General features: G+C 48.5%; 1 protein-coding gene across 1 annotated transcript in view; it reads left to right on the top strand.

Annotated features, from left to right (window-relative positions):
- Positions 1-22805, top strand: part of IUM83_15174 (Serine protease family S33) — a gene marked incomplete at both ends in the record, with an annotated part of 34928 nt that extends 12123 nt beyond the window's left edge. The window contains 5 exons of the mRNA XM_067939974.1: positions 3788-4040; positions 4116-4487; positions 19059-19212; positions 21477-21933; positions 21984-22805. Coding sequence (XP_067782218.1) covers positions 3788-4040; positions 4116-4487; positions 19059-19212; positions 21477-21933; positions 21984-22805 — 2058 coding nt within the window. The remainder of the gene's footprint in view (positions 1-3787; positions 4041-4115; positions 4488-19058; positions 19213-21476; positions 21934-21983) is intronic.
- Between the last annotated feature and the right edge of the window lie 3862 nt (positions 22806-26667).

Below are 26667 nucleotides of genomic sequence, written 5' to 3'. Positions count from 1 at the left end.
AATTCCTCTACAGGTTGAATACAGCCGCGGTCAAAGCCGGCATTGAATTCCAAAAGTCGTCTAAGCATCGAGAGCGGCACCTTCGCCGTTTCATCAAGAAGTTGAAGGACACCCAGCTGAAGACCGCGCTGCAAGGCCAGAAGTTCAAGGGCAACAATGAAGTTGACCACGCACTCATGCGACACGAGGACATCTGGCGCGAAGGAGGTTACGACACGCCTCCGCCGAGAAGCCGTGACTTCCGTGCTGATAATGATCCTCAATGCCGTTTCAAGCCTCGCAGATATGGCCGTACGTTGATCGTTCAAGACTCCGGGCCCGATTCAGACCTGAGCGGCATGTCCGGTCTGAAGAGCTAGATGATGAGGGAAAATCCCCCCCCCCCCCTGCTGTCCAAGTGGCGTTGGCCAGGGACGCGAGAATCGTGCAACCATGGTCCAGCATACTGATCCGCAATCTGTGTTCAAGACTGAAGATGTCGCCAAGGAAGTCTACCGTGTCCTAGGAGCAGATGGATAGCGTCCACCAGCTGAGAAGGTGGTTTTACGCCCAGATCCAGACCCGGGATCAAGGTCCATGTCACCGCGTTCAAACAACGCGTCGAGGAAAAGGACATGTGAGAGCTGCGGGAAGTTCGCGCACTCGAAGGAGAATTGCTGGACGGACTTGATTTATGATCGATGCGATCAGCACGGCCATCCGACAGAAGCTTGCCGGACGAACCCGCGCCCTGGCTGCAGGCAGTTTCATCGTAGAATTTCGTGTGAAGATTGAAGAGCGTTCCAAGCTATGAAGAAGCTTACTCGCCAAAGTACACTCAAGGACGAGACTCTGGACGCCATCCAGACTGGTGAGGATGACTCTAGGGAGAAGTCCTTAAACTACTAAGCCCGCTGGATGGGGTTTCAAAACGCGCAGGGTTGGAGAAGACTCCAGCGTTTTGTGCCTTAGTGTACGTCGGCCCAGAGCGGATAAGAAGAAGAAAAGACCAAGATAGCCAACAATGCATGAGTGTGTTTCAAGATTCATCCCCCGATTCAACCAACTTGCGCTCAAGCCCTGTGCATTCAGACAATGTACAACAGGATAGCTTGGGTGCAGATCCCCGGGTGGAGTTTCGACTACACCCAGGCGAGCGTTATGGATGGCGGGAAGATCATGAACCAGACGAAGCGCATGAGGTTGCCGTAGTGCGTGGTGCTGTGAATGCTTGTCGGACCAAGATCCTCCTGGACTCTGGCGCGTCTATTAGTATGCTGAGTTTTGACTTTGCGCGTAAGTTGAAGGTCTAGCTACAGACACACAAGAAGGTGAAGGTCTCAGGACTGGGAGGTGGTCCGACATATATATCAGCGCATGCCGAGATCTTGACCTCGGTCAAGATCACACTTGGTCCAAGAGTGGTTTAGTTCAGCTTCCGGATGAGGAAACGATCTTGATGTACGGTGGACCTGATCGTACCTGTGTGGGCTTGGACTTGATTGTGAGTCCAAATGAAAGTCTTTACCTGCGACCAGGGCAGAGTGCGGTTATTCGCATTGACGATGGGCAGTCCAATCCTCAACGTGAAGTGATTTGGGCCGGACGTGGCGATAGATGGGTAACCAAGATCATCTACTCAGACAGATCGTGGCCACCTGCGGTAAAATTCGTGCATATTTCTGATAAGTTGGTCTGGATCGACACGCGCACTGACGTTGCCCGAATTGTAGAGTATAGTTTCTTTCCCCGTGCTGGCCAGTTCGTGTGTCCAGGCGAAAGGCAGCATCAGGAATGGCAACAGCTCATTTATGACAATACCCTGTCCGCCCAAGACCAGATGCAAGCTGATCGGTTTGCTGAGTTGATGTATGACCAAGAACCGCCCTGCGTGCTGACGCCGAGTCATCCTTGGTCGTCCAAGATCATGCTACGATCAACCCCCAGCACTGCTCAGGTTCTGATGGTGCAGGTGCACAAGATGCCGAGGAAGCTGAAGATTACGTTTAGCGAGGTGGAGCCAGATGTGAGCATACCTGGTGACGCTGGTCCAAGGATCAGGGATGTCGGAGTTCAAACTGATCCGGTTGTGGAGGTGACCCGCGCTCAAGATGCAACCTCTGTGGGGAGTGCTTCCATAGCCCCTACAGTTGCTGAAGAAGAACAAGCCTTGAACGTGGATGGAGACACTGATGCAGCTTCAATCTCTCCTGCCCAAGCTCCCGCGAACACGCCTGTGCAGCGATTCGAGGCGGACTATGCTCGAGTCATGCGAGTTTCAGTGGAGGAGTAGACTTGGAACCGCCCGTTTACATCCGAGTAGGCAGCGAGTTGGTGGCCCAATTGCGCGATCAACTCACAATGTTGCATGGGATTCATGACTTGAGCCCTGAGTGCAAGATCGAAGAAGCGGATGTCGGCGAGACAGGCGCCACGTCTCCAGAGATGGAAGCTCAGCTGGAGAAGATCTTGAAGGATCACCAACGGATTTTCTTCGGTGATGGAAAGACAGCCCCTGCCCCTTTCCGTGGAGCACATCGTGATTTGGATGTTGGAAATGTGCGACCAGTAGCTCAGCGTGCCAGGCAACTTGCCCCACACTTGCTGGCCATGGTTTCTGAGTTGCTCAGGAAACTCCTGGAAACGGACTTGCTTGAGCACTCTGAATCAGAATGGGCTTTACCAATCGTCATCGTGCTCAATTAAAATGGAGTTGATATCAGGATGTGCATTGACTACCGGGTGGTTAACGAGTTTTTCAAGCTATCACAGAACCCGCTTCCCCTGATTGATGTCCTCCTGATTGGGGATGTGGTTCATGAGCTTGGACATGGCCAGTGGCTTTTGGGCGGTGTTGATGACTGAACGCGCCAAAATGATTTCAGCGTTCATTTTCCCGTTTGGGCACTTTCAATGGATTAGGATACCATTTGGACTTAAGAGCGCGCCTCTCGTTTACCAAGCAGTGATCAACAATTATATGTGGGGATTCGTGCGTTTACCGCCTGAGTTGGAAGTTCTCATTGATCGTGACGCGCTGGAATTCCTGAAACGGGATGTCCCAAAGCTCGACGACGCTGGCGCTCAAGGCTTAAGTGATACCTGCGGTCAGGATCGAAGCCATGGAAACGAGACTGAGCACTCAGCTGCCTTTCCTGCGTTGACTGATGAGATGACAGTGTTCAAGCGCAACATCCCTGCACCTCCTCGGATGGGTCCGGTACTCGAACACAGATTGTAAATTGACGACATGGGACATGGAGCGACGACATGGGATCAGCTATGCGAGGACCTGAATGCACGTTTTTTAGACTAAGGTATTGGAACATCTCAGTGAGTCTCCCGAAGAGCGAGTTTGGCAAATTGACCATTCCCTACCTCTTGTATGAGATCAACGCTGAAGGAATCCGAGCCATGCCCAAAATCGCTCAAGACCTGCTGTTCCCGTCAACGCTCAAAGCGGTTCAGAGTTACTTGGGGAGCTTGAATTACTACAACAAGTTCGTTGAGACCCTCCCTGTGGTGGCCGCGCGACTCTCCGAGTTGACTGAAGATCAAGCGCGTTCAGGACGAAGCTACTACTCCGGATGCGACAGTTCACACTGTCATAGATCAAGTCACCCCTCGGGATGCTACAAAGCAGGGCGGTGTGGCGAACGACACTATTCCGGATCCTACAGATGAAAGAACGAATCAGCTGGATGTTGAAGAAGCCAGGAGCGAGACTGACGAGTCCCCGAGCCAGTGCGAAGGCCTCGTCAATTTGGACGTTTTTGGTAGTGACAACGTCATGGATGAGCTGCAGTAGAAACACCTATTTGGTGCAACAACTGAAGATGACGTGAATGCTGTGGCGACTGCCGATTTGAGCGATTTCGAGTCCGGTGTGGATGACGAAGATGTTACGGATGACAATGTGGTAGCCTCAGATGAGGTAGATGACATAGAAGGCGTCGAAATGAATGAAGGCGATCTTGACACTGGAATGTTTGACTTGACGGATGATGATCTTCGGAACATTGCCGAAAGTGGTTGGGTAGCGTACGATGAGGAGCAAAGCGGTAAGCCGGATGATACCGAATACTTTGATTTACAGTTTTGTTCATTGTGTATTATCCTTTTTTCTGACGATGCAGGAAATCTCCAAGTCGACGCTGCAACGGACTATTACGGCGGACAGTGCGGCCCCACCCGATCCGTTATCGCCTACGCTGATTCCCCGTTGGGGATGTGCTTCTACTTTCTGCCCAAGCAGCTCTGCATTCGTATCGCTGAAGCGACAGATCGGTACAGGAGGCAGAATATCTCGGCGATGGCAAGGTCTCGTCGAGAGAAGTTGCTCGCTCCACAGATCAAGGATCCGCGCGTGAGCGTGGCTAACTTGGAGGAAATTGAAGCAGACCTGACCAAGTTCAAGCCTATTCAAGTTGATGAGATCGTACACGTCGTGGCGCTGCTATTTGCTAGGGCTGTGGCCCCGATTCGAGACGGCCTGGTCCACCAGTGGTGTACCGGCGAAGATGGGGTGGGACATTCTCACGCGTCATGAAACGCGGCCGCTTCGAAGACATTATGAAGTTCCTGCACTTCAGTAACAACGAGGGCGATGGAGCCCACGCTATTAAGGCATGGAAAATTAGGCCAGTGTTGCAAGCAGTCGAGAAAACGTTTTGTCGTGGATACCGTCTGGGGAAGGCCATCTCGTTCGACGAAGGAACCGGAGTAAGTTCAACCCCATGCGCATCTTCATGCCTGACCAGCCCAGCAAGTACGGCACTAGTTCTACATGATATGTTGTCCTGATACCGGATAGTGCGCGAGGTAAGTTTCGCTGTTCTGCATTCCAGCATTCTAGATCCTACAAAATAAGCTAATCTATATTTATGGTACTCTGTATCCATACAGAGACTCTGTGAAGGGTGCTTGACAGTTCAATTCAAAAAATGAATTGAATCAAGGGGTGGGTGTTAAAAATCCAAAACCCCGACCCACCCGTCGTCCAAGAAAACCCCACCCGCTGACTAAAATTAACGGGGAATTTTGCAACCCTGTACAGAGTTGAGATTTACTGCGGTTCAGATAAGCAAAAGAAGAAAAGGAGAAGTCACCAACAAAAACCGTGGGGCTGGAACCAAAGGCGTGGTGAGGAATATCTCGAAAGTGATGATGAATCAGCCGGTGAAGCGCTTCATTGTGACGGATAGATTCTACTCCACAGTGGCTCTGAGCTTAAAGCTGCTGCAAATGGGCTTGTATCACGTTGGTACCACACGAGTCGATCGATTGGAATTCAGTTTACGCAAAGCAAATGCCCGCAGCGGATGCGAAGAGGAACCTACCGTATCGCGCAAGCTCGCGACTATCCTCAACTAGTTGTGTTGAGCCGGATGGATTCTAAGCCGGTGAACAAGTTTGAAGCACCCACGTTGCCAGCGTGCTGAGGACGGAGAAGAACACGCAGTACAGTTCCATGTCCGCAGTTGATTGTGGACTACGACCATGACATGTGGGGCGTGGACGTCCACAACCAGCTACGACGTCAGCGCTACAGTATCCCGCGGTACATATCCCTGCGAAGGTATTACAAGGAATTGTTTGTGTGCCTCGCTGACATGGCTGTCGTCAATGGATACATCGTGCACTGCTCGACGCTCAAGAAAAGAGGAGAGAAACCACTTACCTATGCTGAGTACTTGCGCCGCTTGCTCACGCAGCTGCTGGCGTTGCGGACGATCAACTTCGAGACGTACCCCAACGCCGAGGACCTAGTGTCTGTACCAATACCACGTCAAGACCACACGTTAGTGAACACGGACGGCTTTTACTCCACCACGAAGCAGCACCAACGCAGACAGTACCTGTGCAAAGTGTGCTCTGCATTTACAGACTCGAAGGCGAAGTCATTAGAGACCAGCTACTTCTGCCCGCAGTGCATCGACGCATTCGGAGGCCGCGTACTTCTTTGCCATCACGTACGGCGAGTGGGGAGCGGGAACATGCTGACATGCTCTCACGTCTGACACGTTGGGTGACGGCAAGAACATCCCGCCGAGCCTAAAAAAGAAAATTAGATCCCGTAAATGTAAGAGATGACAGGAGGGGAAACGTAAGAGAGAGAGGTAACAAGGTTAGTTGTGAGCCTTACGTATCTTGTGACCGAGTTGGATGATGCACGTAGAGGAGAAATCGCCCTGTACCTCCCCACTATCATTTCAATTATTTGTGGCTTGTACTCATTGCTAAGGCCCGTTCTCAACCGAGGCGGACGCATGCGTTTTCGGACACTTTATGATCTGATTGGTTAACAGGACGTTACAAAAATGATACTGCACAACGCATGCTTTGGCAAGCGTAAACTACGTTTGGCCAATCAGTGCACTGCATTATTTGCATTCTCCCTCAAAGCACTCCCCCTCCTCTGACATGGCGTCGGTCCGGCTTCGACGTGCTTCTCCGCCGCGTTTCACCCCCACCGCAAGGTAATGGCGTCGCTGGAAAGCTGAAGATGAGCTGTGCGGCCTTCTGGTTTGTTTGGTGGCCATCAAGCGACACCAAGCAGCACGAAAAAAAATCAACAGTTCGAGAGTGGATTTCGTGGCGAGTACATGCTTCTACGCTACTTAGAGATTCAGCTTTCAAGAGATACTACAGGAGCTTGGTGGGTTGGACCAGCTTCGCTCCCCATTGCCAGACGGGGGAGTCTTGGTCAGCGCTTCGGATATTGTTGAGTCGTGCACCACACGTAGATCACAAAGAGCAACAGTACAATGATTGGATAATATTGATCAAACACTGTACCAATCAAATTGGGTCAGTTTCATTCTCAACCGAGCATACGGGGTAGGGCACGCATGTAACGCACGCGTCGAGAAAAACGCTTCGGTTGAGAACCGGCCTAAGGCAAAGCCAGTGTCCCAGCACCAGCATTGCTGGTCTTCTATTTTGTATGCCTCCCATTTTTGGTCATCCCAAGGTTTCTACTAGTGCGTCACACCTCCATAAGTCGCACCGAATTGGTTTGCTATTTCATTTAGAGAACGTAGAAATGGGTACATCGTTCAGATGGCTACATTATATTCCCTTGTCTAGCTGACATGTACTAGGAAGTGACATGTGACATGTATTTTTGTGTACTCCTAAAAACGCTAAACACACACACAAGAAGTAAGTTTCCATATTGTACAGTAGGCGGGTACTGCTTTTGCAATATCTTCGAGTTGTCCGCAAATTTAGCCATTCCACAACGCCCTCCGCAGTTCTGTCACCATACCCAACATTTGTAGTGCAACGAAGTAATGATAGAATCGCAGCACTAATATCGGTTGCCTCCATTCAGAATAGCTATTCGCGTGGACGAGGAAGGTGATTGGTTGAGACATGGATGTGAAGGTTCAAGGAATCCCTGGCTACGACGTCTAGTTGAAGCACCAATCTTGGTGATCAGTTTGAGAATACAGTCAGCGCGGTCACTTCCGACACGGGGGTATGCCTATAACCTGTTCCACATTATATAAATCCGAAAATCATTTTATAAAGGTATTCGGCGGAAAATGGTGAGGAATTATCTTAAGTGAGTGGGAGTTCAGCTCGCGCAAGAAGCACTCATTTTTGTAGGACTAGGTTAAATATCAATATTCTCAAACGTCGCAGACCTGGTATAGCTTTCTACGCAGCTTGGCGCCGTAGTTGGCACCAAGAAGGCCAGCGGCACGGGCCGGCGCAAGTTAAAGACGTCGCAGGGCCTCAAAAAGCGTCTTGCAAAGAAGTTAAGCATGATCGTCGCTCCGTCGTCGCTCGTGCTGCTACCCGGAAGGAGTCCCGCCGCGTTGCGAGCAAAAGCCACTATGCGCGAAAGAAGCTTGGAATCCCTTTGGTTGCAAACCACTTCCGTTTTTGCGACCAGTCGCGCAGACCGACCAGCCGCACAAGAACCAACCTGTGGTGCGTGGCAGTACACCACCTAGCCAACCGACACCAAAAGGAGCAGCATTCGAGCGACCCTTGAAGTTTAAGCTTTGTTAAACTATAAGGTTTTCAATTGGGAGCACTACGATCTTGCCATCTCAGTGCACCATGGAGGCCCGAAATCACCCACCGGACCCTGGCGCCCTCCACCAAGACAAAACAACGGCGACAAAGCTACCAAAGGAACCAGAGAAGGTTGAAGATCAGAGTGGACAAGAAGAGGTTGTGAAGACAATGCATCAGGAGGCAATTGAATCAACGGAGCGACAACCACCAGCTACACCACCACCAGTTGGAGAAATCGAGCCGGAAGCTGAGCCCTCCGAGAACAAGAGCCAGAACCCGGAAGGGATACCAGAGAAACAAGCCCCCTTCAGTGAACTGGTGGTCGAGATGGAGAGAACATTTGATCAAGGTGAACAGATGAATGAGCAAGAAGAACACACACGCAATCAAGTCATGCAGCAAATGTTCACGATGGCGTTCAAGCAACAAGACCAAAAGGAGCTGTCAGAAGAAAAATCGCATTATCCCATTCTCCAACAAGAAGAACTTCGAGGTCTGATCCGGCTCTTCAAGTTAGAAGTGGTGCAGCACGATGGTACGGCGCAAATATGGCTGCGACGACTCAAGGGCCTTGCTACATCCATTTTCGACAGTAGGCGAACTCTACTGGATGGTATTTCTTTGAAAGAAAGTGAGATCAAGGTAAAATTTACAAGTCCATCCCATTTCGAAGCAGGCGGTTTGTATTAACAAATGTACACCCTGAAGTCGCTTCTGGAGATGGAACACCTAGTGACAACGCTGCACGAGTTTGGGCGATCCAGATAGGGAGAGATGGTATCACCAATGAACGTCAACATGATCGCTACAAAATCAAACTACTCAATATCTCGCGATTCACAGATAAAGCAGCCGTTGATGCATTTCTACGATCGAGATTTGATGGAGAATTCAGTACGTATCAAGAACCTACCTCGGGACGCCAGACACTACAAACCGGAGCGTGGGAAATTTTCTTTCGATCCCCAGGATGCCCGCCCTTTCTGGAGGGGATCAGATTTATTAACTGGCTGGGAACCAAATTACTAGTCCATCACGTTGGTAGCAGTCCGGCTTCTCCGTGCTACAATTGCGGTAAGCCTGGCCACACGGTTGTTCAATGCCGAGCTTCAACAGATCAATGGAAATCTACAGCAAACTGCATTACAGTAAATGCACAATATCTCACCACACTTATCAAGCAAAAATCAACGATAACTAGCTTTGAAGAGCTTGAAGGTATGTGGACGAGTCTACAGCATCGCCACGATGTAACTGAGCATCATATTACTTCGCTAGCCACGAACAATAACGACGGAAACCAAGACGAATCTCAACCGGAAGTCCCAAGAGCGGTACCAGCGCCTATCTCAACGTGAATCACACCGAAGTCGCGAGGAAAACGCAGTAATGCCAGCTACAGTCACATACAGAGCAAGAGTTTGTCATCATCAGAACTGCAAGTGTCCACAGACAACCATCAACAGAACGTGATAGATCTAGTCAGCGAAGACGGATCCCAGCAGGAATCGCAAGGTCGACCAGAAAAGGAAGCTGTAAAGCCGACAAATAGTGGCCCTCGACAAATTCGTCGACCAGCAGCACTGTCCAAACAACAGAGATTAATCATGGAAGCGATAAGTCGCAGCAACCCGGAACCGAAGTGGGAGGACACTGAACAATTACGCAATCTTGTCATTGATGACCTGGAATGGGCAACGACAACAGGCCACCAAGTCATTGAATACTGTGGTCTAAAGGACGTAGCCACACCAGGAACAGGAAATTGCCAATACTATGCTATCGCCATGGCGCTACTCAACACAGATTTCACCACAGCCGAAAACCAGAAAGCTATCGAGAACTTAACCGCAAAACTAAAGAAAGGTTTGCAAATTGCTATGATGCATGGGTTTGACGAGGAGTACCAGCACGACGAACGTAAGTTACGATTACTAGCTTGCATGAAAAATACGAGTAACTTATCGGAAATGGAATCGAAGCATTTACTGATGGAGTACATGGAAGATATAGCTCAAACGAGCTCAAAGAGTGCAGCTTTCATCGCCAGAAGCTTCTGGGGCTCTGATTTTACGCTACGTCTAGCTGCCAAGTTGCTACAACGACCGATCTTTGTAGTAGTAGCACGGAATGGACTTACGAAGCCAAGCTACCAGATCTTCGATCCGTATACAGCTAAAACAGCGAACTTCATTTGGGAATCAGCTAAAGAAGTAATGATCGCTGAACCAGAGGCACAGTTGTGGCTGGAACGCCTTCAAGCAGAATGCCTAAATCCCAGAGGAAAAGAGCATCTGCCTATTGTACTAAAGTATGGTTCGGAGCACTACCAGTGGCTACAATTCGGAAACCGTCCGGTTAACCAACCTCAGACAGAGGAGGAGTCATCATGTCTCGACATGCCCCCAGAACTTGGTGAAGAAGAAAGTAAAACCGAGGACGCAGCTGAACCCACTAGAAAACATTAAAGCACCAACGAGCAACACAGATGCCCAGCCAATTGCTGTTTTAAACCAGACAGGTCTTCCAGAGAGTGGTCGACAAGAGTCGAAGAAAATTAATGAACCAGGTGGACCACGAACAAAAGAATCGCTAGAGTTCTCGAATGTGGGAGCGTTTTGCCTTGCTCCAGTAGTACAAAAGTTACTGCTACAACTTGACTGGAATAACACGTCACAGAGACAGGCTTTGGAAACAATGACGGGGGCCAACGCTGAAACTTTACAACACTGGCAACAACAACTTCATGCCAACGGAATATCTAGCGCCAGCACACCAGGGGATAGCGACGTTGAAATGGATGAATCGCAAGAATCATCATGGTCGCCCCCACCGGAGATGGCAAGAAGCGACGCAAAGCACGACCCAGTCCCTCCAGATATACACTGAGACGATTTAACCACTCCAAGAGGAGGAAGATTTACAAGCCATCAGAAAACGGCTTCTGCTGGTCGGCGGGGGGAGATTAGCCAACGGGAGTAATGGAATGCGCTGGAACCTGATTGGAAGCAGATAAGCATCCTGAATTTCCCGGGTCTTCCAGCAAACACTACCACATGGAAGAATGCGGTTAAAGCTCACCCTGTGAAACTATTGCAAAGCTTGCAAGCAGTAGACTCACCCGAATATACTATTCGCTCAATAAATGCAAACGTTCTACAAGACTGGACGAGAGGATTTCGAATCGACTGTCTAATTCAAGGCCTAATCGAGGTTCGCACTGCTCAACATGACGAACTGGCACAGACTGAACTAGGCAATGAGATTAATTATCTGAAGACGGAACGCGACGAAATGATAAATGATTTCTATATTCATGGGCGAGACTACTGGATCAAGCTTCGAAAGTATGACGCTGACAAAAATGAACTACTCAAGATCTCCAAAAAAGCTCAGGCAGCCCACCTTACTCGCTTGATAATTGCAGCCATCGCTTACGGTCCTGAGCTAGCTAGAATCAGTGGGAGGCCATTCCCTACAAATGCCATGGTAGTACCCTTGATCAAAATCTTGCAGGGTGCACTCAAACAGGATCCCAGACTAAAAAAGGCATTATATGGGCAAGATTCCGACGGTGACCTAGCTAGCTTGGAATCGATGTTAGCGCATAGGTCAATTGACCCACCGCAACAAACCCCGAACATCCAATAATTATTCCAGCTCAGTCAACCAAGACGGCAACAGACTTATACCCGGATCTGTATGCAGACCTGCATAACGTTGCGGAAATGTTTTACACTCCAGGACATTTGAAGCGAAATGGAATAAAGGGAGAACAGCACTTCAGGTTATTACACAAAATTTACAAGGATTTATTAGCAAGCGTCGGGAGGCATGGTTGCGCGGGTGGCCACTACGCACCGACGTAGCTCCCGCAGAAATTATTTTTGTTCAGGACACACATTTGAAGACGAAGGCAGACATTGCAGAGATGACCGAAATGTGGAATCGCGTTTGTGGAGCAAAACAACCGCCTCATCCTCTTAGTTACTGGACAACTACAGCAACCAACTCAGGAAGAGTAGGGATACTATTACTACCACGCATTGCCGCACGAATTCATCCATCGAAACAGAATGATTGGAATGACAGAAGAATTGCGGTTCAATTTGATGATTGGTGCTTAGCAAACATATACGCACCGACAAATAGAATCAAAAGAAATGATTTCTTCTCTGACTTGAACGATTGGATGGACTCAAATATATCGACATTACTTGGTGGGGACTTCAATGCGGTACTAAATCCTCGGGTGGATCGTCTTGTTGATGGACTACCGAGTTTAGGTGCCTGTGAAAGCAAAGAACTCAATCATCTAATTGATAATCTTAATTTGATGGATGCCGTGACACTTTCATCTCACGCAGATGAAGACAATACATTACATTAGACCCCCTTACTCACTACACATACTGGCGAAAGCGCTCAGCTAGCAGGATCGATCGGTTCTACGTTAGCAGTGATATTGCCGGAACAGCGCAGTGGGTTGAAGCACGTGAACCAGTTGGCTACTCCGACCATCAGGAGCTCCGGTTGTGGCTAACGATGCAAAATTCACAGAGTCGAAAACGCAAAGGGGTTACGCGATATCCATTCAGTAGTTCGAGGCCAGAATGGGTGCGAACTCAAATACAAAAGCGACTAAAAAGTTTGACCACTGAATTCCAGCGCCAAAGTAGTCCCGCCGTAGCCTGGGATACTTTTGCGAGGCAATTTTCGTTAATGATTGGTGAAGTAGCCCGTATGGACCGTGAACACACCGAACATTATTATGACCGTTTACAGACAAATCTCCGATCTCCACCATCAACAAGAACTGAAATACTACTAAAAACACAGCATCGCCGAGTACGACAGAGTAGTCGATCTTTTGGTCGATCTATACAACCTACTGCTTCTAATTTAAAGATTTTTTACAAGAAACACGCTAACTGGCAGCGGGACCAATACGTAACAGGGATTGATCCATCTCCGGGACACTTCTATACTGAGAATATGTCTACACCAGAAAGAATGGCATCAGAATGGAACGATATATTAGGAGCATCTCATGCAAAAGTTAGTCCCGATAACATTCAAGATGCTCTGAAAAAATTCCACGAAGTACCTGAACAAAACCGACTACAACCAGAGGAACAAACGAAATTGACAAGACCAATTGAAGATCAGGAAGTTCTAACCGCGATAGATCAGCTTCCACGGGATAAATCTGGAGGCTCCTCAGGACTATCTCACGATTTCTTCAAGGATTTCAAAGACGAACTGGTAGGAATCCTCATAGCGGTTTACCAGGATATTCAGAACGGTGCCGCAGTCCCGAAATCGTTCCTGGATGCGGTGGTAGTACCGCTTCGATAAAAAGGTGATTCAAAAAGCGCAATGGACTATAGACCAATATCTCTGTTGAACACAGCATACAAGATATTGGGAAGAATTTACGCTAATCGAATTCACCCCTTCTTACCACGACTAATTAGCAGTGGGCAACAGGGATTTGTGAGGGGAAGATTACTAACAAGGAGTGTAACAATGGTTCAAGCGCTGTTACGAACAGTAATAGATGATCCTACTATTGATTGGGCAGATTCCCCTGCGATTCTTTGTGTTGATCTCCAGAAGGCGTACGACACACTATGAAGAAACTTTATGGCGGCTGCGCTGGAGCAATATGGATTCCCCCAACAATTCCTTGATGTATTTCATAATCTTCACAATGGAACCATGGCTAGCTATTTAGTAAATGGAGAAGAATCAAGTAAATGGGCTGTGAACTCCGGCATACGACAGGGTTGTCCGTTAGCACCTTTACTTTTCGTCTTTGCTGTTGATTTTCTAGGGCGAGCAATCCAAGCACATCCTGCCATCAAAGGAGTGGAAATTCCGGGATCAGGAGGAAGACGACATACATTCAGCGGATTTGTAGATGACAGTACAATATTTCTTTCGGCAACGAGAGAATTAGCACCTGTCAACGCAATTTTAAATCGTTTTGGTCAGCTCTCGGGGTTGAAAGTCCAACCGAGCAAAAGTATATTGATACCGCTCAATACAGCTTGGCATCAGACTAAATGCTACGGATATCCAGTATTGGTTCAAACGGCTACAACACGAATATTGGGGTACCATTTCGGAGTAAAAGATACTACTGACCTAAATTGGGAGCTTCGAGTGGAAAACATTAAAAAACGACTGCAAGTGGCAACACAAGTAACCAACTCTGTTAAACAACGAGTGGTTTTATTTAACACGATAGTACTGCCAGTGATCCAATTTACAGGCCAGCACATTTTGATCACTTCAAAAATGCTTCGCCAATTAGAACAGCTACAGAAACGATTCATTTGGAAAGGAACAATTGGAGAGGAACAAGCTCGAAATAAGTTAGCCCCCGGATTGGTATTTGCTCCTGAAGAACAAGGCGGTTTGGGTCTACAAAACATCGAATTGGCGCTCCAAATCACACGTATGAATCAGGCAGAATATTGGATGCAATCTACACCAGATATCTACACAGCGGCGTGGCACTCCCTTGCTCATCCCGACCAAATCAACTCGCCTGACTGCTGTATATTTACACCTACGTTGAGGAATCGGATACGTTCTTGTCCAAGAAAAAGGAATAAAGGAACTAGAACAAATGTCCAAGAACTGGGACGATATGAGGTTTGGGCAGATCAAACAAAACGGCTGCAACTTCATCCATCTTCAGGAACTGCTGATAGAGTCGCAAGCAACAAAGATACTATGATCTGCTATTGGCATCACAGCGGATCTCTCCAATGTGCGCTACAGGCACCTACTCCAGGGGAACCGGAAGGCGGGACTGTCGGGTTTCTACGAGCAGGAAGCTGGTGCGACAATGCGTGTGTTGTTGATCACAAAGGAAAACCACTGCAAGCGAGAGATTTTCCGCTGATATATCCATGCTCATTATTACATCTCCAAATATCAAGCTTAGGACCTGGCGAATTTATTCTGATTCCGCCTATTCGCTTCCGCCCATTCAAGATACAGCACCATCGTCAAATACGGAAGTGGTGTGCATGCATATTTCGAGTATTCCCGATAAGGTTTGGTCCCAACTGCCAAATCCAGTAACCCCATGGTATCTCCCCACTTTGAAAAAAGAGTATCAATGGGTATCAACGTGGTATCATAAGGTGACGGCATTTTCTCTCACAGTACCACGAGAAGAAGCTTTTCAACTTAGTCAATACAACGATGGATGGACATGGAAAATCACAGAGCGAAACCATGACACTCGATTTGATGAAGATTTTGCAACGCTGCTGTATGTCGAAAGAACTAGCGGGATTGCCTTCCAAGACAACCCAAGTCTGTATTCAACACCATGGGCGGCCCCGCCAAAAACCTTGGCACGAAATCTACGTCAAACTATCCGAAAAATCCGAGCTAAACGCCTTCGGCGACAACCCAAATTCTCTGTACAACATATCCTCAATCGAATGAAAGATGCCGCGGAAAAACACCCATGGATAGAAGCTACACAGCGACAAAGCCCAGCCGCAATTTGGAAACATGATGGTATCTTGACAGACTACCAGCAATGGACGATCTACAGAATTTGCACTAGAACTTTGAACTTCTTTCATGCCGGATGGCCCAGTAATCGACGTTGTTCGTATGAACACTGCACAACATCACCGGAGACTATCTAACACATCCTCTGGGATTGTACAAGAGCGCAACGTGTTTGGCTAGCCTGGATTCCATCATGGCTTGGCCACCATCCAACGCATCAGGAGATGACCGAGTTGCGAAGCTTTACAGCAGATAGATCGACCCCATCAACCACTCCAGACTTTTTGGCAGCTGCAAGAAGCTCAATCTCTGAATGGTCACATGAGCTTACCGAGGCGATGCAAACTCTGTGGCGTATTTGGACGACAAGCACACAATGCATGTTATGGAGAATACGTAACAAGGAAATCTTTGAAAATGTCCAGATACATCAGAAAGAAGCCGAAAAAATAGTGTGGAACGCAGCAGACTTTCAGACAACAGCCGTAATTCTGGCGTGGACATCCAATACGGCAACCTATAATCAAGGATTTAGACTTGCCCAATGCTACAGTGTATTCAAGGGAGTGTCACCTTTGCAGCAAGCGATATTTCTACAAACATGGATCATTCAATATCACATAGTAAAACAGCCGAATGAATATCGGGGGCCTGGATACTCCTAGGACCCAGCCAAGTGATCAGGATCACAATCGAAGTCATTGGAATACAAAAACGACGTGTTTACTGTTCGACTCAGGAGTGGATAGGAGAAATCCTTCAAGTAGCCCTGCAGAAGCTCCGTCAAATCACACTCTCCAGCACAGTACATGTCATGATTCAAGGTGCTGCACCGGCGACCCAACGCCCAGATGATCCAAGCATTTTCAACAAGTTCAACTCATATATGTGGGAAACAACCAGAATTCAAGAGGTGTCAGGCCCGGCGAACTTAATCAAACTGTCGCGACGAGGTACAATTACCCCAGGGATGTATGAGTTCAACAGCTTACCTCCAAGGCTTAAGGAAACATTAAGTCGGCGTTGTATTCGAGAATCTAGCCCAAGATGGCCACCGGATAACGCATCAATTAGGCAAAGCCTACAGAAATTCCAGGACTCTATAGTTAATTCCTAACAAAATAGAGGTTCTCTGACCCCCCCCCCCTCCTTTGGTTGCAAACCATGTTTCCGAGCAAACGGGATATTGCTCGCTACCACGCTGCACTTTAATGGCTATCTCAGCTAGAATATGCAAATGAGCTCAGCTAGAAAACGCAAACGTATCGGAAAATAAGAGCGGTGGAGAAAAACCATGAAGAGCAGGCTTTTTTCCGGTAATTTCTCGTACAAATCAATGTGTTTAGGAAAAATGGGCATTGCACACGTTCCTCGTTAATATAGGGATCGAAAAATTGCTGTCCGTGTAGGAGCTTGCACGTATATTTGGCGTTTGCTTAGCTGCTGCCATGTACAATCAGCTGAAAGCCGCACGAACTTGCAAAATCCTCGCATCGTTGTTGAATAGCTTGTTGTGATTCAAATTCGTCTTCACTAATGTTCCGTATGTTTTGTTGTGAGCAACACCGTACAGAGAAGACTTCGAGTCAGTCGTATTCACGGGTGCAGCATCGTCAAGTAGCCCGAACGATCGTGCTGCGGTCAAATCGGCTGCATCTAGAACGAAGGGCACCGACCCGAAGTCAAGCTTCGTCTTGTTTTTCCCATAGCTAAGCCAGTGACCATTAATACTCCATGAAGCCCTAAACTGCGGTAGTGTGAAATTTCACAGCACCAAATGGTGGCCATTGGTTAAGGAACAGAACTCCCGTCCAGGAAACGAGTGAGTGGACTTCCACTCACTTCAGATAATTCCTCAAAAATGGTAGGTCCGGATGACTGCTCACTCGCGCTCGCAATGCATTGGCGCTCACTTTAAAACAGACCAAGTCCGAAAGGCACGATGGGCGGCTGGCTTTAAATTGGTTACAAGAGAGCCATCATACAAAAATAAAATCCGCGGCCTGTCGTCCATGACGCAAGTGGAGCTGACAGCGTGGGTGGCGAAGCTCTTCGACTTGCGCCCCAAACCCGCTCCAATACAGTCAATGACAGCAAGGCGAACGCGCCAACCATCATGAGCATTACGTACGGCCACGAAAACCAGTGTATTATTAAGCCAAGCGAAATAACCTCGCCTTAGCTAGAAACGCGACGTAAACGAGGTCCAGGGGCGCAGCCCGAATCAAAATTTGAGGGGGGAGGGGGGGGGGCAGACCAAAAATAGGGGGGGGTAGGTCATCTGGCAGTTCAAAAATAAGGGGTAAGCCCGTCCGGTAGCTCAAAAACAGGAGCCCCCCTCCCCTCAGCTGTATGAAGATCCCCTGACGAGGTCATCCTTCGCCTGTCAAACTGATACAGTAGGCAGTATAGGACCGTCAAACCTTTTATCCAGCAATAATACATGTCCGCAGCAGCAGCTATGGGGTAACCTACGATACTATTACGGCTTACGGGACGACTTACGGGATGACTTACGGGACGACCCGTCAACTAACGGTTGCATTCAACAACGAGTGGCCGTGAAGTGAGCCGAGCTCCGTCTTGCGACATTTAGTAACAGAGATGCATACAATTTCACTTGTTGTACTTTTCGATTTGTTTGATTTTTGAATTGGAGAAATCACGGGCCTGGTTCACCAATACTGGTACCCTCCAGAATAATGGGTTTCTCGCGCGTTGCAGGCACCTGAGCAAACGTAGAGATCACTTACGGGTGCGTAAGGATCTCCACTTTCTGGGGGCTGAGGAATTGCAGGCCGATAAGGTCCCAGGCCGGAACTACAGGCGAACTCCTCGACAGTGGATTGATAGAAAAATTGGTTTTGGGGGCGTTTGAACTGACCTCTGCCCTTTCTAAGACGGGGAGCACGTAGCCTCTCTCGTGAAGTGAGTAGCTGGCCGCGAGTACGGACTTTAAGTTACAATGTCACTTTGAAATGAAGAGTGCTCTTCATTTTGCCCTTTTCAAAACCACCCTATTAATAGCCAGGGTTCAGTAAAATTCCAGCTGAAGCAGAAATCTAGGTACATCTGAGCATACACATATGATATGTAAAATATAATATATTATTATATAATATTATACATATCATATAGCAACACTGCTCTGAATGACTTGATACATGTACTATTTATTATGTAGTACATATTATCTAGTAATATGTTATGTCACATCCAGACAAACTGTACATGTATCAAGTGCTTCAGAGCAGTGTTACTAACGGAAATTCCCGATTAATACCCTCTACCCAAATAGTACTCTCTCAGAGTAACCCGGTAGTAACCCTACAGTAACTCACGTACGCTACCCTGCTCTGATGACCAGTCATCTTGTTACACCTCACTTCACTATAGAACGGAGCCCCAGCCATTCACTAGCGCTGCCTGCACACGTTCGCAGCACCCCAACACCGCCACTGACAGCAACACTGTCATTAACTCAGCCTCTGCTGCTGGGTTTGCAGACAGCTACCTGGACTGGCACGTTGCGAAGCACGACGTGTATGGTGAGCAATTCTGTACAAGCTGGGAAGCCGCTGACGAGGACCACGAGGATATGGACGACTTTAACCTGGACGAGCTGCACGACGCTCTTGATGATGCTGCACTGATCGACGAGTAAGCTAAGGTAGCGATGTAACCTTTTGGTAATACAGAGTAACCTTTCGAGATTTTGTGAGGGGTACTATTAAATAGTGCCCGGGGTATTATTCCGTAATTTCCGTTAATATGTACTATATAATATGTAGTAATATGCTTATGTCACATCCAGACAAACTGTACAGATTCAGAGCAGTGTTGGAAAAACCAGTGGTTGCAAAAACCAGCTGCTAACACTGTTCAGAGATGGTATGTAGTCATAAACAATGCAGGACAGCGTATTATGTTGCGGCTTCCTAACACTAGCGAGCCCATCGTATGATTTCGACAATGTGACACTTAATCGATACAGAACATTCATATTCAGTGCTATAGTATGATCGCGTGGTTTAGGGTAATATTGCAATAGTGATTACACAGGTATCAAATCAAGAGGGAACTTTCTGGTAACCAGACTCTATTAATTCTGCACAAACACTAGCAGAAATCACAGGGTATTGAAAAGCGACGGTCGTTTGAGGGGACGTCGTGATAGTACCATTGGTATTAATACATATAGACAACAGGCCTCTCAAAATTAGGTAGTGCGTGAAGGGAAAGTGCAAAATGCCTAATCCTATTTTTTCAAAATACCTAATTGCGGACATGCCTGAAACCACCTTAGCTCCCAGTCTATTCGCGTCGCTGCCTGTGCATTCCACCTTTCGGCGCTCTCCACCTCTTAGCACGAATGTGGAAGACAAAAGGATAAAGGCGAGGGTCTAAGAAGGGTTGCTCGTGGAGACCAACAGACCGCACCACATCCTAAAGTCACTAGTGCAAACCGCTGTGTCAACACTGCCCTTGTGCAAACTATAATCACCCCTCTGCAGCAGCGACAAAAATGGATCCCCAAATACGAGGATGAGCTTGGCCTTCTGCCTTTGAGTGCAAGTGTTGTTGATGGTGAAATTACCGAGGCATGGTGCTAATTCTGTCAAGCGTTTGGCCGCGAAATTTCACCTGGTTAAGAGCGCACTGCATTTACGAGGCTGACTGAGAAAAAAAACGCCCCCCAAGACCACAAATATCAAGTCGTTCTCATCTTCCAGGCGCGACAACATTCTCACACACATGTTGCAGATGTGGACTGCGAGGGCAATTACACGTTACTGTTCGCATTCGTCGCTGGAGTGGCGGCGATATCACCTGGCACTCACTCAGTTGAGAGTGAGTTCAGCGCCTTGAAGCAAGTCAAGAACCCGCAGAGAACAGCTCTAACCAACTATGCAATGGAAGGCCAACTCCAGTCGCTGCAGTACTTCTCTTTGCTCGATCTAGCTGACCGCGTCGCTAGGAGTCCACGTAGCTAAGACAATTCACTTGAATAAAGTATACCACCTGCATGCCTAACTTGGATTTTGAACCATTTGTATCGAACTACTTAAGCACTACCTATTCAGACTTTTCCCAAAATGCCTAATCGAGGTCAAATTAGGTAGGTAGATATTTCTGCCTAATTTTGAGAGGCCTGTGAAGTATAAGTACTGTTTATGTAATTTGTAATGCGTGAACAGTAGGTACGAAGTATAATACTCTAGTCTACACAGATGTAGTACAGTTCAGTCAAAGTTCAAAGCTCCGCCAAGGATTCATTGGCAACGGAGGTTCAACGATGAGCAACATAGTAACAGCAGGATGATAACCTACGTTACGCATGTATGTATTGCACTGTTCCTATACGGCACGAATTTATTGTTCGGCATTTCCAAATTTTCCAGTGAAGTGGCAAATGCGCTTTTATCAACTATTCGCATTGGCGGCGATAATCTCGCGGACCTCGGCAGCAACCAAAACTACCGCCAAGACCCGGTTGAATGGCTGGTACAAGTGCTCTGACTACACCTTCTCCGATGAAGGTAGCTCAAGTGGACATGACTCGGAGTGTGCTACGTTCAAAGCGCCGCTGTGTTACCCCGGCGTTTGCGAGACGCCACAGTTCGCCGACCCGATGATCGACATCTTCGTGAAGCGGGTGGTGGCCACCAATGGTAATCCCAAAATCGCTACGAATGTCTGGTTCCTACAGGGAGGACCCGGATATTCCTCCTCTTCCTGTAAGTAAAAGCTTTCAGCATATCCTTAGTTTTACCTCTCGGTTCTTGGCGTGCACGCTCCGCCATTTTCTAATTTTATTGTGGTGTGGCTATCGATTCCAGTGGAATCATCGATGCTTGATTTGTACACTTACCTCGATGGGACTGTAAATGTGTACACGATGGACTATCGTGGAACCGGCGCAGCACATTTCTGGACTGCGTAGCAGCGCAAGCTACTACCATCGGTTCTCCAAGCGGTAGAGATATCAATCTATCGGAAGTTCCCGCCTGTGCTCAAGAACTAGAAAACGAGTACGGCAGTCTTGCCTCGTTCTCGACGACAAGTGCCGCCACAGATTTGGTGAGCTTCATCTCGAAGTACACAAACGGCGCCAGTACCATTGTGTACGGCACCAGCTATGGAACGGTGCTGGTGGAACGTCTGATCCACCTGAACCCTCCGCACGTTACCGGATACGTTTTGGACGGCATTGCGACTTCTTCCGGGTCATCCGCGGACAAGTTTATGTCTGCGTCTAAGTGTGATGTTGACTTTGGTGTAGTGGGCGACTGCTTCCTGGAGCTCTGTTCGCAGGACGCTACCTGCAGCAGTCGCTTCAAGAAGCCCAACACGCTGCCGAAGACACTTCGAGGCTTGGAGGTAGACTTTACCAAAGATCCAAACTCGACATGTGTGACTCTTTTGAACAGCGTCAAGAATTTCGGCGAGTTCCTTCCTTCGGCAACACTTTCGCTTACGCTTGGCACATTGCTGATGGGCCCGGAGATGCGAAAATTAATTCCCCCATTATTTACCGCCTGAAACGCTGTGAGGCCATGGACGTCGACGTTATGAGTCAATTCATCAATTACTTCAACGCGTATGCTGGTGCAGCCACGCAAGACGATGCATTTTACTCTCCGCTTCTCTTCAATCTCATCGCTTTCTCGGAGATGTATGAGACTCCGCAACCCTCGCAGGCCGAGATGGATAAACGTTTTAACAACGCTCTTCTATCCGCCGGCGCAAATGCCGTACCTCCGCTGTATTGCGCCTTCTCCAAAGAAAAGTCGACGGCTTGCAATGAATTCAACTACGGCAACTATGCGGCAAACGGCATCATCTACGAGCACGATGAGTACTGGAACAAGTCCGCTAAGATCCCCAGCCACGCTAGCGTTCTGCTTCTAAGTAGCAAGTTGGACGCTCAAACACCGCATGAGTACGCCGAATATTTGCTGGAAGCTCTTGATGGGGACAACAAGGAGCTCGTTACTTTTAACAATGCAGTTCACGGTGTCGTAATGTCGACTCAGCTCGATTCAAGTGAAGGTTGGACGCCGACTTGCGGCACGAAGATTCTGGCTTCGTTTGTCACTAACAAAGGCAGCCTGAAAGGTCTGGACAAGTCGTGCATTGAAGAAATGCCTGCGTTCAATCTGACGCTCCCAATCGAGTACCAGGCCACCTACTTTAGCACCGACGATGTGTATGACGGTGCCTTGAACTCAAGTTTGAGTTCTTCCGCGTAGGTATTGCTCTGCCTCAAGTCGTTTTCTACATAGCACATCGATCGCGCTATGCTAGTCACACACTGCGAAAATCATTCAGTACTGACAGGTTCGATATGTTGAATGAGCTCTTAGGCTCCCACAATACATTCCAGTGCATATTTAAAATAGTCACTTTCAATATTGTGCGACAATAATGTTTCGACTAGTTACTTCATCATTTTCAACAAGTTACTAGTGACAACCCGACGTGCAAAAAGTAACTAGTAAAAAATGCAGTCACTTTATTTTTTATGCCCGACTAACTATTAATGATTCTCTTGAATTCGATGGCGTCTGACGTCCATTTTGTACGAAAACTTTTGCGTTTCTTGTGCGTTTGTGCGCACACGAATTCGTTTTACTCCTGGCGACTTTTCGATACAACCACTGTTATTCTGAGCAACAATCCAGAGTTCTCACGAATTTGTTGGCGTCAGATAGCTGCCGTAAACACGAAACTCAATACCACCCCGTATTACAGAACTCACAAACAGAGGTTCACGAATCACCCTACCCGTCCGACTGGTGTGTTGATCTGGTATCGGGCATCCGCACCCGTCCTGTAGGTTCTTCCGTGAAGATCAGGTACCCTTGTCACGATATTCTCGTGGTATCTCGCGAGCTGATCGAAATACCACACAAGGCTTGTTACTGTAAATATTACAGTAGCGTCAAGATGGTGCGGTTTCAGCAACACTACCCGCAGTCAGCCGAAGGGTCGGTGCTCTTTACGAGCAACCAGCACAGTGAACCCATCGAGACCTAGGAATGCATGTAAAAACAGAGTTAGAGTATGGAGCAGTGAATGAGCGGTAGGCTCATTCCGGTATCAACAGAGAATAAAGTCAACCTGCTCTGGCCAAGTAAGGTGGGCTCTCATCTTGGTGATCTCGAGAGCAAATCTCGGACACCTTAGCAGTAATCATCGGAGTGCTTTCAAGACGTGAGCTCGGGCATCTCTACAAACAACAACAAACGACTTCCTCTGTTCAAGTGCTACCATACACTCTTCCAGCTCACTGATAGTGAGTTGGAAAAGTGCGACATAGTAGAACTTGAGACGATGCAAGCAAGAAACACCGCGCGCAGAGTGTTGCGGAGTGACACCGCCCCGGAACGGCAGCAGCTGGATGGTACTCAGCGCAGCGCCGAACATGTGAGGATCGACCGCCTGGAAGCAAGGCTGGACGAGACCCACGACGGTATTCGTGCCTTTGGCAACAATATCAATGCGACTATCAGCAATCTGAGCACCGGGATCAGCACGGACATCGCCGCGTTAAACCAGACGGTCGCGGGCTTGGTGCAAACTATGAGTCAGCTCGCAGAAGGACTGAACCGAGTGCAACAAGTAGCTCAAGACGCTCATCGCATGCCTCAAGGAGCAACTCAGCCTTCACCAACACCAGCCACACGGGCACAAACACCGAAGCAGCCACCTCCAGCAGCACCTTCGTGGTCAACTGGATCGTCAGCTGCACAGCAGAAACCGGCTATGGGACAGGGTGGCGCCAGGAGCGGTGGGGTGAATAACGTGACGCCACCAGCAGCTCGGAGTGATGCGAGTGGTTACCTCCCAAACGGGTCGTATACGGAACTGATCGGTTTTATGATCCGACGGATGTCGCACTGATGATCGGGTGTGGGATCGGTAAACTAGGGATGGAGAGTGGCTTAGGGCAGGCAGTGCTGGGTGCTGAATCAGTCGGGAAGTTGCGTCAAAGGGCTCACGTGACATGGAGGAAGGTGCTAGTGCGGTCGGGAAGGACGAGGAGGTGGGGGCCGCGGTGGTGGATAGCGAGGGTGCCTCTCGAGCTGAAAACATAGCAAAAGTACCTGAAGATGGCGACGGGCAAGCGGCCCGGCCAGCTGAACTCACCGGCAGCAGCGCCTCGAGACGTGCTGAGCGTACGACGTGTTTCTTCAAGGGGTACAAGTACACTCGCGCTTGGGCTTCTTCGAGGAAGATAGTTTATCGGTGTTCTAAGTATCGAGCGGGCTGCTGTGGCAAAATGGAGTTTACGATTACATCAATGGGCTACTCGTGCGTCCGAACGCATACTTGCAGCGAGACAGTTGTAGCTAGCTCCGCCGCCAACGTAGAAGCTGAAGTGAAGGCACAAACTGACCTATTAGCGATTGAGCATGTTGCATGGCCTGTGCGTCGAGTCTGGGAGGAGCTCCAGCGCCGCTTCTACTCAGCGGACAATCCTGATGTCGTGCGTGGCCTGTCGGAGCAGCAAGTAATACGGCGCGTGCACCATGCAAGAAACCAGCATTATTCGGGCAACGTACACGGCTCTATCGAGATCCCACCGCTTTCGCTAGCGCTCAACGAGGCAGTTACGTTTTTCCAATTTCACTGTATTACACCGAACCGTGACGACCTGACTAAGCCTACGCGTCTTCTGGGTTCGGCGCACCCTGCCTTGGTGGCACTCTTACGCTACCATGGCACGACGCTATTCGTCGATGGGACGTTTCGTTGTGTTCCGAGTGGCTACGCGCAATGCGTCGTGTTCATGGTACATGATCGCGCATCTGGTGTGTTCGTACCTGTATTTTACGTTCTGAGCACTTCCCGAACGGCCGATTGCTACTGGGATATGATACACTCTTCCAGCTCGCTAATAGTGAGTTGGAAAAGTGCGACAACCCTACCCGTACCCGAAGTATCAATAATACAAAATAAATATAAAAAAATATATTTAACCCGCCCGCAATTTCAATCGGGTACCCGTACCCGTCCGTAATGCTTTCAGGCGGGTCGGGTCGGTCGGGTACCCTACTCTCAGGTACCCGTTGCGAGCTCTGTTACAGACACTACGCAAACGAAGCGGGCACGAGCACTGCTCTAATGCTGCTTGACGAGCAGCATCAGATTAAACGCTACTGAATTGAGTAAGCGGTGCGCGTGACAGCAGGGAGTCAAGGACGAACATCGACATCCTTGTCCATGGCACCTGCATAACCTCAACGAGGTTACGATGTTAGCAATCCGCGCTGGTAGAAATGCATATACGGCGTCTAGCACAACCAAGCAGCAAAATGGTCTCGATAGGTAAGCCTAATTCGATTCATGCACCCCTGTCTACATATTGAGTAAAGCTGTTGCTAAACTATGTGTCGCGACTTGATCTGCGGCGATGTTGTCGGATTTCATTCACGGTACTAGACCATTTGAGCTGATCCTTGAGCCTTTGACGATTTTTTGGTGTGACATCGCTGATCGGAAGCTCTACCATCACACCCTGAAGCACCTCGCGTGCTTGTTGAACGCTAGGTGTTGCTATCCAGGAACTTCTGGGTATTTTGTCTTGTACGTCGATCATCATACAGCGATAGTTCGATAATGTTATTCGCTTCTTACTGGTGGTGAGGTCGCACCATTGAAAAATGCGGTACGGCCCAACTTGTCCAGATGGGTCGCCACAGCACCAGTACCACCAAACACACATTAAAGACATGCTGGGAATATCAAATTCGGGCGGTGCTCGTGTAAATCTTTCGTTTACAAGAAATAGATTGTTGTAGCAGTGTGAGATCCGTTGCTAAGTTCACTGGTGGGTCGGACGTGAGATTCATCTGGTTCGACACAGCGTTCTAACTGAAAGGGTAAATGGTTTCGAACGAATTGAACAAGATCGTGTGGTGTAGTGCCGCATCAAAATTCGGTGACCAGTATGTGACCCGACACCGACGTCCGGCGGCAGCAGCCTGGGCGAGCGAACAAGTCAGAGCGGTCCAGTGTTGCAGCGTCAGAGCGACCACGGTACGTCTTGCCAGCTGTCTCAGAGTGGGAGCTGTCACGGTAATTCTCGCCGAGTACCGAAGTCAGCGA

Source organism: Phytophthora cinnamomi (assembly GCF_018691715.1).
Source record: "Phytophthora cinnamomi strain GKB4 chromosome Unknown Contig108, whole genome shotgun sequence".
NCBI classification, from domain to species: domain Eukaryota; phylum Oomycota; class Peronosporomycetes; order Peronosporales; family Peronosporaceae; genus Phytophthora; species Phytophthora cinnamomi.
Note: the sequence above shows the minus strand (reverse complement) of the source record. Positions and strands in the feature narration are given on the sequence as shown.